Source organism: Pteronotus mesoamericanus, unplaced genomic scaffold, assembly GCF_021234165.1.
Source record: "Pteronotus mesoamericanus isolate MK-2021 breed Mesoamerican mustached bat unplaced genomic scaffold, CSHL_Meso_final contig_24, whole genome shotgun sequence".
Lineage (NCBI taxonomy): Eukaryota > Metazoa > Chordata > Mammalia > Chiroptera > Mormoopidae > Pteronotus > Pteronotus mesoamericanus.
The window spans coordinates 2,610,230-2,627,028 of NW_026555100.1; the positions used below are offsets into that span (position 1 = coordinate 2,610,230).

General features: G+C 39.2%; 1 protein-coding gene across 12 annotated transcripts in view; it reads left to right on the forward strand.

Annotated features, from left to right (window-relative positions):
* Positions 1-7,951, forward strand: part of KCNMA1 (potassium calcium-activated channel subfamily M alpha 1) — a 718,090-nt gene extending 710,139 nt beyond the window's left edge. For 4 of the 12 annotated variants that reach the window (XM_054572498.1, XM_054572501.1, XM_054572500.1 and 1 more), the window contains one exon: positions 678-7,951. In XM_054572498.1, coding sequence (XP_054428473.1) covers positions 678-832 — 155 coding nt within the window. In that variant the 3' untranslated portion in view covers positions 833-7,951. The remainder of the gene's footprint in view (positions 1-677) is intronic. The other 8 variants (XM_054572506.1, XM_054572511.1, XM_054572509.1 and 5 more) reach the window with 3 other exon arrangements.
* Positions 7,952-16,799: the final 8,848 nt, after the last annotated feature.

Genomic DNA, 16,799 nt, shown 5'->3' on the forward strand with positions numbered 1-16,799 from the left:
ACCAATAAAGAGTTTTCTTTCTTGAATTAAAAGCCATCTCAAAATCCTCTGAAAACATTGGTTGCTGTTCTGGTTTTTAATCTCATTGGCCTGCAAAATCTGTGAGTTTACTTTAAGGCTCTCAAAACTGGCTTGCAAAAGAACTAGCAGATTGAAATGGTTGAGATATAACTTGAAGTGTTCATTTTACAAGAGAAGCTAAGTAAAGGCTGGGACAAGGAGACCCTGCATAAGATTCTAGATTACTCACTCTGCGGCAGAGACGATTCCCCTTACGTTCCACCCAAATACGTGAATACACAAATCTTTCTTCAGGTACAATGTCTATACCCAGTGTTGGACATGTTTAGCATCTCCTTCCCACCAAAGCTTTTCAGGCCACTAAAGCAATGCCAGAGAACATTGCCAGAGTTTGTTTTCCAACCCCTCTTTATTCTCTGAGGTTCACTCATGGTGCCTCAAGTCCTAATGGCCCATTGGTCATCACTTGCTATGGCAACACAGGTATGTTTCTGGGGTTTTCCCTACATTGCACTGTCTCTCTTAGCATTGACTCACTGTCAGCTTCTATCTATTACCTTTTTGCATTTTTCAATGAACTTTCCAAAGGCTTTACTCTAGGACTAATTAAGCTTCTCATTTTTCCTTTCTTGTTCTCTATCCATTTTGCCCTTTAGCAGAAAAGAAATGGTTTACAGATGAACCGGATAATGCCTATCCCAGAAACATTCAAATCAAGCCCATGAGTACCCACATGGCTAACCAGATCAACCAATATAAATCCACAAGCAGCTTGATTCCACCAATCAGAGAAGTTGAAGATGAATGTTGACTCCCAGGAGACCAGAACTATTTTTTTAAAGCCTGACAAACTTCATAAATGGTGATGTGACTTTTCTTCCTCTTACATGCTGAATCACTGGTGGAAACGTTAGGCTAAGTGAGATTGGCAAGAAAAATAAAGTAGACGGATCTTCCTTTTTGTCTGCCTTGAATATCGCTTCCATGTATTTTGGAAAAGAAAATGATTTCATTTATAAATGAACATACTTAAATAGTTATGTATAGCCTCTAGCATTTTAAATTATTTTTATTTATTAGAAAGAAAATATATTTTTTCTTTTTTTTCATTGTCAAATATCTTCCCTATATCTAAACAATGCAAAATCAAAATGAGTATGTGGCCAGACTCCTTAATGCGTCTTTCTCTTCTTTCTCTTTTCCTTTGAGGAGAATGATGGTCACCACCACAATTAATTGTAACGAAAGGAAATGGATTATTATAAAAAATTTTTAAATGATTCAATGATGTAAACATGTATTTTAGTAAATTCAAAAGAGAAGACAAAAAATGGGCAGGTGAATTTCCTGGATGGGTGTGTATTTTGGCTGCACTGACACCAGCTCTTAATAAATGGAAACGTTTATTTTCACAGTTGAAAGTCATATTTTTGTAGTTTTAGTTTTCATTCTGTATTTCTTATCCCTTTGTTCATATACTGAAAGGGAAGACCTTTGTGCAGCTTTTCTACAATTGCCAGATCAGGTTTACCCAGCCAACTAACAATACCAGGAGAGTTGTGAGCACGCCTGGGAATGTGGAAATTGAGGACCAGATGCACAGGAGACATTGCTCTGTCTATTGTTGTAGTGGTGGGAATTCCTACATGCTGTTATGCTTCTCATTTCATATCTCCAAACTACTCATGCAAGTATTTCAACTATGAAAGGATCTGGTGGGCTTTCCCCACTCCCCAAGCCTCAGAGATTTTAGTCTGAAAGTTTGTAAGCACTAATGAATAGTTTTGCTTAACAAGAGGATATGATAATACATTCAATCTTTTCACTGAATTTTTGTTTAAAAGCCAAAAATTTTCTATAATCAAGGATACAACTTTTGCCCAGATTTTAGCTTTTCAGGCTTTCCTTTAGTCACTGGGACAAAACCCACACACTTGCTACAATAACATACAAAATAATAACAAAAGGAAAGCAACAAATGCACTTAAAACAAACGGTTAGAAATAGGCTTGGAAAACAACCAAGCAGTGAAATCCAATGTATCAGCCACTTCAAACTGTGGTCAAAAGTTTTTTCAGCCATCAGACACAATTACTATGTCTCACGGCTCTGCTGCCACTTGCATGTTCAGTGTACAGTCCTTCCGGCAACTGTTACGTTCCAAATGATTTAGCAAGTCTTTTAACTTCAAAATTATCAATCTTCGGTACAATTATCAGGGTCTCTGGAGAAGCATGGATGTGACAGTGATTTTTATTGTCTTAAAAATGTAAACTGTGGACACTTGAAGAAACCAAACTTACCAAAATATCCCCCAGAGTCCCATAATACCTATTCCATTAATTCTTTAGGCCATGACCCTGTGGTACCTAGTGTGTTAGTGCAAATCAGATCAGAAGCAAGCAATGAAATCACCATGAAAACATATGTCCACTAAGTACTCCAATTACAACATAGGTGAAATGAGCTTCCACCTCTGTCCCTGTGGAGCCAACGTAGTCATGCTTCCACCGTGTAGGCGCCGTCCTGAAGTGACCTGTCAGACTGTGTCGTCACATTTTGTAGAATTAGTTCTATAAAAGTATTGTGATTATAATGTATGTCCAATTGGATTGTTTAAAAACTACTTATAATCAATTGCTAGCCTACTCAGCAGACTAAAATGACGTCAGCAGTCTATATTCAGGCTTATAAACATTTCCTGGTTTCCAACAAAAGTAACGTTGGTTTGTGGGGCAAATCTCTTGCTAGGATTTTACACTTTTCCTGGAAGCCAGGCCTTCTTTTACATGAGGATTTTGCACTGGGGTCACCTTGGCACATTAACATCAATCCACACTCTTCTTTCCTTCATGAACCCTGGGGGTCTCTTCTTCACTCTTGTTCCCACAACCATTTCTGAATTTGTCCTAACTATTCGGTCTCCTCTGGCAGGTGATGATGGCCACCTAAATGGTCTTAGGGACTTAGACGACAGAGTCCCATGTCCACTCCCCTCCCTCCTCTCTCCACATGAAGTCAGTCTGGAAGCAGACATGTAAACTCCAGGCCCATCAATACTAGAGATTTGAATCTGAACTTAAAAAAACAAAAACAAATGGCTAAGATGGTTCTCTATGGTACAAGTATTCCCCCCCACCAAAAAACTAATTAGTAGGAATCCAGGTTCTTCTAAGGTGGAGCAGGAAGCTCATGCTGTTTCACCTTTGTAATAATGAGTTGTTCTGGGCCAGAAAATAAAATGAGGCATGCTTTTAAAAAAGTGTGCAAAATGATTGATTGGTGGCTCCTTTGGTGAAAGTTGCTTCCTGGTAGGTTGAAAGTGAAATGAAAACAGAAACAAGAGTGAATGATCACTGAGGGGCTCAACAGAATGCCAGAGCTCTTGGTTTGTTTCGATTTGTTGAGCTCTCCGGCCCTGACGAAGTGCTCACCTCACCCCACCATGAAAAACTCATCTTTCTGGATAAATTCAGTATAGACCAGTGATTGTCATCTTTGGTACAGTGTTATAAGGCTCTGCTCTCTTATCTCAGTTTGGGGTTCAGAAAAGCCTTTTTCCCCAACTAAAGTTTCTTGGGTGCATTGGGAATCCAAGACACACCAACAGGCTATTTTAAAAACAGAAAACACTTACTTATAAAGGCATTGTCCTGTCACCATCTTTCTTTTTATACTTTTACTTTCACCTGAGAAATTTTATATTTTAAAATATCACCTTGAACCAATATAAAATACCATAAACAGAAATGATTGTAACTAAAACATGTTGGGGGACACCCAGAAATTCTTTCCCTGGAAAGGTTGGGACAGCTTTTGTACAAAATGTAATTGAACATTTTAAGTAAACTGGGAATTCAAACTGTTTATTTAGGACTGGAAAGGGGGAAAGTGATAAAGCATAAGAAAATTGGATATATTTTCATGTGAAAAGATGAGAGTCTAAATGTCCTACTGATGGTTTCATTGAAGGTTCTAGAACTACAACTACAAATAACTAGCTATACATTTTGAAAATGTCCTTTAAACTCCCTGAGTTCCAGTGACCTCTTTGTAAATGAGAGTGATTCATTGAGATGACTCTAAGGTCCTTTTGAGATCTGAGAGGACATGGTCTAAGTTAAGAATGGGAGCACGGGAACCAGCCCTTGGAGACAATCTTGTCCTGTGCTAGACTGGTGCTCCTCCTTGCTGTGCATTTTCTGCCCTGGACACCGTAGCAGTTAGGTTCATTTTTCTGCTTTACAGTTTGGAGTCTCTTTAGGTTCAAAACACAAATTTCAAAATTCATACTCTCCTGAATCACATTGATTAGATTCTTCTGTGTGTTCCTGGGGCGTTCTTTGCAATCTCATTCCTGCCTGACCTTTTTCTTGGTTCAATATTCTGTTTTGGTCAACCCTTTCACCTCTAACCCATATCTCCAATCTCCAGTATGTAGTTTGAGGCTCATGAATACTAGGTTCCTGAGGTTTCCATCATTTTTTATTTCTGCATTCACATCTGGGCTTTAGGGAATAATCAGTCTTACTTCTTACTTTATTCCATATTCTCTGTTTATTTAATATTTTTTTCCTTTCAGTTGTACACTGTCTCTTTGCTACATTCATAAGTCTAGTTTTGACCTATCATTTTTCATTGTTAAAGAGAACCTCAGTAAATGACGCAAGGAAGGGAGGTATAAAAGGAGGAAAAGATGTAGAAAGAGAGAGGAAAAAAGAATATCAAACCAAGTGACTGGGATGTGAGCCACTTCACTCATCGGAGACTAAGGAAATCCAGTCAACTTGGACATAGAGCTCCAGTGCAGAATCTGTCTACTTTTTATTCTTTCCCTGTAGCCTGTCTATTTTCTGTTCTGTTCCTATTTGTTGCCTTTGGAGTGGTAGTAAAATCACCAATTACTGTGGCCCATGAAAAGGCCTTTACTATTTAGGGCTTGACTTACCATCTTTTAAAAACAGAAGGAACTGAGAATTCACTTATAACTTACCTGGTTAATTACCTTTCAGCCCTTCCTCTGCTCATCCCATGTGTGAAGGGCAGTTTTTTCCATTTAGAACAGATGATTTAACATTCAAATCCCATGTCTATTTGAGGAAGTGAGGTGGCCCTCTGGATTTATTTATGAAAAAACAGTAATTAGAAATGATTTCCAGCCAGTTTCTACCAGTGTGACCATATTGGTTGTTTAAGTGAAGTCTGTTTTGATTGGTTGTTGCCCATGCAATAACAGTTGTTAATATTTTAATAATTGCTGTATAATAATTCAAATACTTTAATTTTATTTCCAATTTGTTATCTCTATTGTAAGCTTGTTAGGAACATATACAGAGAGAAAGCAGCATGTGTGCCTGATGTAGCAGGTCCCCTACAACAGTGGAATGTTCCATGATATCACAGCCTCATGTGGTTCGACTAGGAAGCAGTTTTAGGTTAGATTATCTGTACCAGACCTTCATTTTTGTACCTTGTTTTATTTAGAAAGAAAATGGGCCTGAAAATTCTGTATCTAAAGATAAGTTTAACTCAAGACATTGGTCAAGGAGCTGGGAAGGAAGAACAAAAACAAAAAGATAAAAACAGCATTTTAAAGCACCATCAGCCAGGAGCATATGTGTCATGGCAGGAGTTAGTACTCTGGGTTGAAATGAATGAGAGGTTGCATTGACCTCCATGGGCTGGGAAAAATACAGAGGAATATAATGCTTGATGGGTTTTGGAAGTATTTCAATAAGCAATAAGTGACTGGAGAAATGTGTAGCGTGAGGGTTTTTCAGGGAGAGGGGGTTTAATGGGCCATAGCTCATTGGTAAGAATGTGATTTCCATACATAGACCATTTTGTCTATGGGGACGAGTTCACATAGGAGAGCTGAGGAAAACTAAGAGGAGATTTCCTGGAAGGGACTAGAAAGTAAATAGTTTTAAAGGCCAACCTAAGAGATTGAGACTTATTTTAAAAAGTCATGGAAAGCTACTAAGAGTTTTAAACAGAATGATGAACACCAATGCCTATGTATCGGTCAGGTTAAAAGTTTTGAGATTCAGTTCCTCCTGGAAGTCATCATGGGAGTGTACACAAAGATGAACATTTTCTCAGTAGCAGTGAGTTCTCAGGGGTGCACACTCCAAGTCAACACGAAACATTCTAAAGCTCCTGTCTTCCTCCAATATGTGTTATGGGTCCTGATAACTATAGCAGCTTAGTTGGAGTTGTAGACGCTGGCGTGTGGGCTGGGAGTTGGGACAATGACTATAGTCCTGGAAAAGGTTCTTTGTGAAAAGAACACTGAATTTGGAGCTCAAGGGAAGAAACATGTAGAGGGATAGAAAAGAAAACAGGAAGGGGGGCCTGCAAGCGCGGGCAGCTAAGAAATACATTGCATTAACCCAGCATGGAAGAAGCTGAGAGCTTCAAGTAAGAGAAGGCATCACATGCGTAAGGAAAAGTGTGGAAGAGAGGGTAGGTTATAGCAGACCTTGTAGATTTGCAAACCAGGTCCACAGAAGTTAGTTGTAAAAAGGGGAGCATGGCTGAATTCTCCAAGGGAGGAATTGCAGGCATGAAAAATCAGCTGTCAGAAGACTTTTAGGGGGTTACCCCCATGTTTTTAGGGGCTAAAAAGAGTAGGATTAGTTGACACTCTTGGGATAGAGGACCTAGGGTACTCCAGAACCAGGAAAATGAGAAACATGAGAGGGAAACTTTAAGATGGAGAGGTTGGAGATGAAGGGTATTAGAGATCATGGCTCATAAGTAAAAGGACTCACTTGACAAGGCCAGGAACTTTGTTTATGTGTCAAAAGACCTGGCCAGGGTAGGCATTCAGCCAGCCATTGTGAGTTACTTTGGATGCCATGGGCAATGGAGGTTGGACAACTCTTCCAGATCCCTTCTTCCTGGAGAAGGACTCAGAAGAGAGGACCTCTTCTTTCACCTCCCTGTTCATGTCACTCCATTCTTTCTCACCCCCTAACTCAAGCACACACACTGGTGCTTTGGTTTCAGGCTGCTTAAGTGCTATAATCATTTTGCTTTGGTGGCTTTTCTTGACAGGCAGCACGAGAAGAGTATTTCCTGGCCTGGTGAAAACTAACATTAATTTCTAGGTAGATTTTAAATTTTAAAATGTTTCATTTGGTCTGTTTATCCCCTTGAGCATTTCTGTGTTTCCTCTCCTCCACATTGCCCTTCAGCTGAATAGGGACGAAGTGACAGCAAAGCTGTGTTAGGAAGCAGTACCAGGCCCATTGCTCAGAATCTCAGAAATGTGGACAGGGCACTAACACGTGCCTGCCAGGACAAACCAGAGTTTTCCTCACATAGGATTCAGGATTAATTTGAGATGGTAGCCAGCAGGGCGGATAGATCCCCACTTCCACACTGAACCAAAGCCCTGGCCACCCCAGGCAGGCCTGCTCCCCTTCTCCTTCTGTTGAGCACAGCCTGAGAAACATTTGACCAGAACTGAAACATTTCAAATGTAAACCAAGATTGGCCTGGAAATCTTTATTTAAAATGTTCCATTCCTAGGTGGCACAATCACTTCCTGCCTAAAACTTCTGGCCCGCTTCCCACCACCCAGATCCTGTAAAGAAACTTGCCCCCACTTCACACCAACACCTGCACTCAACATTTCTTCAGGGGACAAAGTAAAAAAATATATGCTTACACAGAGGTCAGCCTACATGTTCATTAAGGAAGAAGAGTGTGGCTTATTCATCTGTGTTTTCAACTTTTGATTGTTGGCATTATGATTATGATTACAAATTAATGACTTGACTGACAGGAATTGGAGAAAAGAATACATGCTGGTGCTCTGAAATGATCTACCCAACTCTGTCATCTGTAACAACCAGTGATAACTCTCTTGTCTTGTAAAAAGGGTTTGTACATAACTTGTACATGGTTTCATTTTGTATTTTTCGCAGATTAAAAATTTATGTATTTGTGTTCTAAAATGAGTGTGTCTTGTGTCTCTGTAGCACCCGCATGGCTGTGGGGTGATGAGGGGGCTGAAAATGACAAAATCCCTGTGTTCTTGGCAGGCTTTTTTGCTTTCTCTGATGAAGGCAAAGTTATGGACTGAGAGGATCCATACGCTTGCCTTTCTAGCTTTGGTTACAAATAGATCCCTGCCTCTCCAGGTACACTGTCGGTGGGTGCCAGCCTAAGGCTGCAATGGGCAGTCTGGGAAAAGAAAAGCCACTGTCATTAGATGTGATGCTTGAGAATCTAGCGTGCAGGCCTCTAAAGAAATGGGTAGCCTTCAGTGAGTCACACCTCAGCCACCTGCTTCCAATCTAGTTACAGTTTCTTTACTTTGGCTTACCCAGGACAACCTGCTAAAAGCTTGACTCATCCTGCCCTACACTCATCCCTGACAGAGTGAGAGACAAACTTCATCTCAAGGCAAAAAAAAAAAAAAAAGAAAAAAAAGAAAAAAGAAAACAAACAAAAAAGAAACCTTTTCAAAATTACTGTTGCCATTTCAAGACCATAATTTAAATCTTAAGCAGAATCCTATGAATTTGAACTCTTTCAGGGAGGCTGGACTCCCAACAATAAGTCTGGTCTATGCTGGAGGAAGGGAGAAAAACCTTCCAAGTGTATGTATGTAATGTATATAATGTAGTGACATTTAATGTATTTTAGAGATTCTCATTCGTTCATCAGCCAAGTGTTAACTGAATAGCTATTACGCTGGTGTTCTACCGGGAGTTGGGAACACAACAGTGAATAACACTGTAACCTCAGTCTCCAGTCTGGGGAGGAGTGGAATGAACAAATAAACAAGTTATTGTCATGTATTAAAAACTGATCTATGGGTTAAACACAATGTGCAATTGGGGACATGTAAAAGAGGTACTCATCCATTTGAAGAACAATTTATTAATTGATACTTTCAAAAACAAATCTCTGTCCCACCTAAGCCAATACCAGCCCATACCAGAACAGAGGTCAGCAAAAGCAGGTTTACCTGTCAGAATGTGCCAATTCCTGACAGTCCTTGCATGCCAGTCTCTCAACTTGCCTTCTCCAATATTTGCTAACAAATCTGAATGTTGTTGGGGAATGTAATTGCAGAGCATATGGTCCCCATTAGTTAGGCAAACTCCACTGCCAAATTCGGCTCCAAGGAAGGAGTCTGCATAAAGGATGAAGTATTAGCCAAAGATCGACAGTGACAGAGAAAGCAAATAAAAGAGATGAGACAGTGAGTTACAAAACAGCAGGCTCGGCATCTGCAGCGCAATGAATGTGGAACATATTTTTCTATTTGTTGAGAAAACAATATATGTGAATTTGTGCTAAAATCTCCCTGTAGCAAAAATCAAAGTAGACCATTCACCAGAATCAATGTTAACTGCTTTGCTACGTCAGATAAGATAGATTCTGCCTGCGAGAAAAACTGGGGGAAACAGAATAGACTGTGTGCAAAGGAAATAAAGCATAAACAACATCAACATGTAAATATGGGCTTACTACTATTTTAAATGGTAATAGGTTAGGCATTTGAGAGAAAAAAACAGAATCTGAAAATATAGGCAAAACATCAGAGATGCAAGGTATCTGGAAAGACACAAAGATCTGGAAAAAATGGCCAGGCAAGGTTCAAGCATGGGGTGTCCTGGCGCAGAAGGAAGTTTCCCTGTCCAGTGCAGCCTTTGAAAATTGTGAAGGAAGCAGGCCAGTGCCTGTGCCCCAACCCACCCTTGCAGCCCAAACTGCCGTGTCCAAAGAGCTCAAAAGCGGGCACACCCACTGTCCACCCAAGGCTCTTTGATTTCAGTCTATTATAATTTTCTCACCCACACCTAATTTGACAAATTTTTTTAAAAAAGCAATTTACCTTAATCTGGTCTTTGCAAAAATAACCAATATTGTTTTTGTAGAATCAACAATCTCTTTCTTGCACTTCCATTTCTATTTAATTGAATTGCATGCTACAAAAACAAGTACACATGCTTGAATAAGCTTGGGACTGCTGGTACCCTCAGGTGGTGAAAGCACAAGGAGGCAGGTGGAATAAGGAGCAGTCCACAGGGCATTAAAAGTCAGTGCACCACTGAAAGCAGTGAGCACGTCCACAGGGAGATAGAGAGCGAGCATCAGCTCAGCATCCAACTGGCAAGTAATGCTTGATGAAGAGGGTTTCTAAAGGAAATGATTGGAGATATCTACCAATCTGGGGTGAGCTAAGTGAATGTATGTATGCATCCATTCAATGGAGTACTGGGCACCCAGTAAAATGGGTGAGGTAGGTTTATGTACATCAGGGGTTGAGAAACTATGTCTCATAAACCAAATGTGGCCTGCACCCTATTTTGTAAGCAAAGTTTTGTTCGAACACAGCTATGACCACTCATTATGTATCATCTATAGCTGATTTCCTGTTGTAGTAGCAGAGATGAATAATTGCAACGGGGACTGTATGCCAGGTAAAGCCTAAAATATTTACTGTTTTACCTTTTACAGAAAAAGTTTGCTGACTCCTGGTCTATACTGCATACAGGTAGAAAATATAATGTATAATAGGATCCCTTTTCTGTTAAGTGATTAAGGGTATTTATGCATTTCTTAAAATTTGGAAGTAAAAGGCGAAACCAGAGTATGTTCATAGCAGCACAATTTACAATAGCCAAGTGTTGGAAGCAACCTAAGTGTCCAAAAGTAGATGATTGGATCAAAAAAATCATGGTACATATACACAATGGAATACTACGCAGCAGAAAGGAAAAAAGAACTACTAAACTTCGCAACAGCATGGATGGCACTGGAAAGCATTATGCTAAGTGAAATAAGCCAGGGGGCGAAAGACAAATACCATATGATCTCACCTATAAGCGGAACCTAACCAACAACACAAAGATGCAAGGAAAATATGACCAGCAACACTGAAAGGAAAAGAAATCAACAGAGACAAGAGGGAAGGAGGGAGGGTGGGCGGCGAAAAGGAAGGGAAGGGGAAAGTCAAGGAACATATAGCAAGGACTCATGGACAAAACGAAAGGGGAAGAGCTGAGGGAGGGAAGGAGGGAGGGGGCAAGGGAAAGTGGTGGGGGGGAAACAGAGACAAATGTATTTGAAAAAATAAATTAAAATAAAATTAAAAAAATATATAATACAATTGAAGTGGCCATAATTTCTGTAACTTTTGGGCTGAGAAACAAATTATGAAAAGAAATGTACTTTGTCGATAACCTCAAGTCATCCCATGCTATATGTAATTTTTATTTTTCTCAGAAAGAATAAAGGTTGTCAAGAGAAAAAAAAAGAAACAAAAACAAACAAACAAACAAACAAAAATTTGGAAGGAAATAAGATCAAGCCGTAAACAGTGATTTTAAGTTAGGGCAGAAGGCAGAGGGGGGAAATTAAGAGACATATGAAGGGCTTGTGCTTTTCACTTTATATATTTCTGTTTATGTAGATTGAACATGTGTAATTATCATCAGAAAAATTGCTTAAGATGCTTTTCTTTACAAACCATAAATAAGGGCCCAAGGCCACAAAGGATATAAATAACTTTGCCAGAATGGTAAAGAAATTCTGCTCACTCTGTAGACCATTCCAGGGCTCTAATCTTCATAGTTGCCTATTTTCAGGTGTCCTATACACAGCAGGCAAGCATGAGACACAGGGACATTTTCTCTACGGTCCTGTGTTTGTGGCAATTGTTGAGCTCTGGACCGGCCAGGCCAGCAAGTGTGTGTCTCATGACACAGCAGACTTCTTCCTGCAGTTGCATACCCAGCACTAACACAGCCCCTCTCCACATCAGCAGGAGGTGCCTGCAGCTCTGAGCTGCCCAACTCCACACTCCAAAGCTGCACTTTCCACAGGCCTCGACTGGGCAACACCTGCCTTATTCTATTTTGCAATCTGTTTTATCAAGGGACCTTCCCAATAAAGGATATGCCTCTCAAAGATCTTTACTCATTCACTACTTTAAATAAAAATGAATAAATTAATTAACATAGATCATGCATACCAGTCACACACATGCAAAAAGTATAAATTAAGTAAACAATGAAAGTAAGTCTCTTTCCTATTCTTAGTCAATCCACTCCTATCCCATGGACAATCATGTCTGATATTCTTTTTCACCCTTCCAGAAATAGGTTACACATATCCAAGCACGATCCAAGCATAGCATGCTATATATTTGATATGGTTATTTAAAAACAATAAAATGTTCACATTGTTTTAATCCATCCATCATTCTTTGTAAGGGCTACATAATATTCCAAATAAAAACTAATTTTTTTAGACTTTCTCCTATCTACTAATATATTTTTTTAGATTCGTTGATATTATCAAAGCCTTTTCTAATAGGTATTTATTTATTTGTAAAACTTTTTTCACTTTTTTCTCTTTCTTTCTTTCTTTCTTTCTTTCTTTCTTTCTTTCTTTCTTTCTTTCTTTCTTTCTTTCTTTCTTTCTTTCTTTCTTTCTTTCTTTCTTTCTCCCTTCTTTCTTTCTTTCTTTCTTTCTTCTTTCTTCTTCTTTCTTTTTTCTTTCTTTCTTTCTGTCTTTCTTTCTTTCTTTCTTTCTTTCTTTTTAAATACATTTGTCTCTGCCTCCCCGCCATCACTTTCCCTTGCCCCCTCCCTCCTTCCCTCCCTCAGCTTTTCCCCTTTGGTTTTGTCCATGAGTCCTTGCTATATGTTCCTTGACTTTCCCTTTCCCTTCCTTTTCGCCGCCCACCCTCCCTCCTTCCCTCTTGTCTCTGTTGATTTCTTTTCCTTTCAGTGTTGCTGGTCATATTTTCCTTGCATCTTTGTGTTGTTGGTTAGGTTCCGCTTATAGGTGAGATCATATGGTATTTGTCTTTCGCCCCCTGGCTTATTTCACTTAGCATAATGCTCTCCAGTGCCATCCATGCTGTCGCGAAGTTTAGTAGTTCTTTTTTCCTTTCTGCTGCGTAGTATTCCATTGTGTATATATACCATGATTTTTTGATCCAATCATCTACTTATGGACACTTAGGTTGCTTCCAACACTTGGCTATTGTAAATTGTGCTGCTATGAACATTGAGGTGCATAGGTTCTTTTGTATTGGCGTTTTGGTGTTCTTAGGGTATAGTCCCAGCAGGGGAATCACTGGATCAAAAGGCAGTTCCATTTTCAGCTTTTTGAGGAAACTCCATACCGCCTTCCACGGTGGCTGTACCAGTCTGCATTCCCACCAACAGTGTACTAGGGTTCCCTTTTCTCCACAGCTTCACCAGCACCTGTTGTTTGTGGATCTGTTTATGATGGCCATTCTGACCGGTGTCAGGTGGTACCTCATGGTGGTTTTGATCTGCATTTCTCTGATGGCTAGTGATGCCGAGCATCCTTTCAAATGCCTCTGGGGCCTCTGTATCTTCTCCTTGGAAAATGATCTGCCCAGGTCCTTTGCCCATTTTTTGATTGGATCGTTTGTCTTCTTCGAGTGGACTTGAGTGAGTTCTTTATATATCTTGGAGATCAAACCTCTATCTGATGTATCATTAGCGAATATATTTTCCCATACGGTTGGCTCCCTTTTCATTTTGCTGATGTTTTCTTTAGCCGTGCAGAAGCTTCTTATTTTGATGAGGTCCCACTTGTTTATTCTTTCCTTTATGTCCCTTGCTTTAGGAGACATATCAGTGAAAAAATTGCTGCGTGGGATATCTGAGAGTTTCCTGCCAATGTTCTCCTCTAGGACTTTGATGGTGTTGTGACTTATATTTAAGTCTTTGATCCATCTTGAGTTTATTTTTGTGAATGGTGTCAGCTGATGATCCAATTTCAATTTTTTGCATGTAGCCGTCCAGCTCTTCCAACACCATTTGTTGAAGAGGCTATTATTGCTCCATTTTATGCTTCTGCCCTCTTTGTCAAATATTAGATGCCCATAGAGACCTGGGCTTACTTCTGGGCTTTCTATTCTGTTCCACTGGTCTATGGGTCTGTTCTTGTGCCAGTACCAAATTTTTTTTTAGTATAGTGGCTTTGTAGTAGAGTTTGATGTCCGGTATTGTGATCCCTCCTACTTTGTGTTTCTTTCTCAAAATATCTGTGACTATTCGGGGTCGTTTATGGTTCCATATAAATTTTTGAAATGGCTGTTCTATTTCTGTGAAATACATCATTGGTATCTTAATAAGGATTGTGTTGAATCTATAAATTGCTTTGGGTAGTACGGACATTTTGATGATATTAACTCTTCCAATCCATGAGCACGGTATGTGCTTCCATTTATTTGTGTCTTCCTTAATTTCTTTCTTCAATGTTGTATTGTTTTCTGTGTACAGGTGTTTTACCTCTTTGGTTAAATTTTTTCCTAGGTACTTTATTTTTCTTCTTGCTATATCAAATGGTATTTTTTTCTGATTTATTCTTCTTCTATTTCATTGCTGGTGTACAAAAATGCCTTTGATCTCTGAATGTTGACTTTGTATCCTGCTGTTTTGCCAAATTCACTTATTAGGTTGAGGAGTTTTTTGGTAGAGTCTACAGGGTTCTCTATGTACACTCTCATGTCATCTGCAAACAATGATAGCTTTATTTCTTCCTTTCCTATTTGGATGCCTTTTATCTCTTTTTCTTGTCTGACCGCTGTGGCTAGGACTTCCAATACGATGTTGAAAAGAAGCGGTGAGAGCGGACATCCCTGGCGTGTTCCCGATCTTAGTGGGAAAACTTTTAGTTTTTGCCCGTTGAGTATGATATTGGCTGTAGGTTTTTCATATATGACCTTTATTACATTGAGGAATGCCCCACTTATTCCCATTGTGCTGAGTGTTTTGATCATAAATGGGTGCTGTACCTTATCGAATGCTTTTTCTGTGTCCATCGAGATGATCATGTGGTTTTTGTCTTTTATTTATGTGATGTATCATGTTTATTGACTTGTGTATATTGAACCATCCCTGCATGCCTGGGATGAATCCCACTTGATCGTGGTGGATAATCTTTTGAATGTATTGCTGGATGCGGTTTGCCAATATTTGGTTGAGGATTTTAGCATCTATGTTCATCAGCGAAATTGGCCTATAGTTTTCTTTCTTTGAAGGGTCTTTATCTGGTTTTGGGATTAGGGTGATGCTGGCCTCATAAAAAGAGTCTGGGAGTCTTCCCTCCTCTTGGATTTTTTGGAATAGTCTGAGAAGGACAGGGGTTAGCTCTTCCTTAAATGTTTTGTAAAATTCTCCTGTGAAACCGTCCGGCCCTGGGCTTTTGTGTGCCGGGAGTTTCTTGATTACTGCTTCAATTTCCCCAGCTGTTATCGGTCTGTTCAAGCTTTCTGTTTCTTCCTCCTTCAGTGTTGGAAGATTATACTTTTCTAAAAATTTGTCCATTTCATCAAGGTTTTCAAATTTCTTGGCATATAATTGTTCATAGTAATTTCTGATGATCCTTTGTATTTCTGTGGTATCCATTGTTATTTCTCCTCTTTCATTTCTGATATTATTAATTTGGGTCCTCTCTCTTTTTTTCTTGATGAGTCTGCTTAAAGGCTCGTCAATTTTACTTATCTTTTCAAAGAACCAGCTTCTGGACTGGTTGATCCTTTGAATTGTTCTTTTCGTCTCTATGTCATTCAGTTCGGCTCATACTTGACTATTTCGTTCCTTCCACTTGCTCTGGGATTTATTTGTTGTTGTTTCTCCAGTTCTTGAAGTTGTAGTGTTAGGTCTTTTATTTGAAATGTTTCTATCTTTTTTAGGTGAGACGGTATTGCTATGGACTTCCCTCTGAGGACCGCCTTTGCTGTGTCCCATAGGTTTTGGACTGTTTGTTTATTTTCATTTGTTTCCAGAAATTTTTTGATTTCTTCTCTTATCTCATTATTGACCCATTCATTGTTTAATAGTCTATTGTTCAGTCTCCATGAGTTTGCAAGTTTTTGAAGTTTCTCTTTGAGGTTGATTTCCAGTTTCAAGCCCTTGTGGTCCGAGAAAAAGTTTGGTATTATTTCAATTTTCCTGAATTTTCTGAGGTTTGCTTTGTGTCCTATCATGTGGTCTATCTTTGAAAAACTTCAATGAGCATTTGAAAAGAATGTGTATTTTTCTTCTTTGGGATGTAAGGTTCTATATATATCAGTTAAGTTTATTTGATTCAGTGTGTCATTCAGCTGCACAATATTTTTATTAATGTTTTGTTTGGAAGATCTGTCCATTTTTGACAGTGGGGTGTTGAAATCCCCTAGTATCAGTGTGTTGCTGTCTATATCGTTTTGAAGTCATCCAACAATTTCCTTATATAGTTGGGGGCTCCTATATTGGGAGCATATAAGTTTACAATGTTGATGTCTTCTTGATAGATTCTTCCTTTAAGTATGATAAAGTGCCCCTCTGGGTCTCTCTTTATGACCTTTGTTTTGAAATCTACAATCTACTTTGTCTGATACAAGTATGGCAACACCGGCCTTTTTCTCATGCCCATTTGCTTGGAATATTATTTTCCATCCCTTTACTTTCAATCTGTGTAGGTCTCTTGCTCTGAGGTGGGTCTCTTGTAGGCAGCATATGTGTGGGTCATGTTTTCTTATCCATTCAGCTACCCTGTGTCTTTTGATTGGGGCATTTAGTCCATTCACATTGAGAGATATTACTGATAGAAACTTACTCATCTTTTCTCTTTGTACCTGTGTTCCTCTCTGTCTCATTCTTTTCCTTCATCTACTTAAACCAGTCCCCTTAGCATATCTTGGAGTGCTGGTTTGGTAGAGATGTATTCTTTTAGTCTTCTCTTGTCTGGAAAACTCCATATTTCCCCTTCTATTTTAATGGATA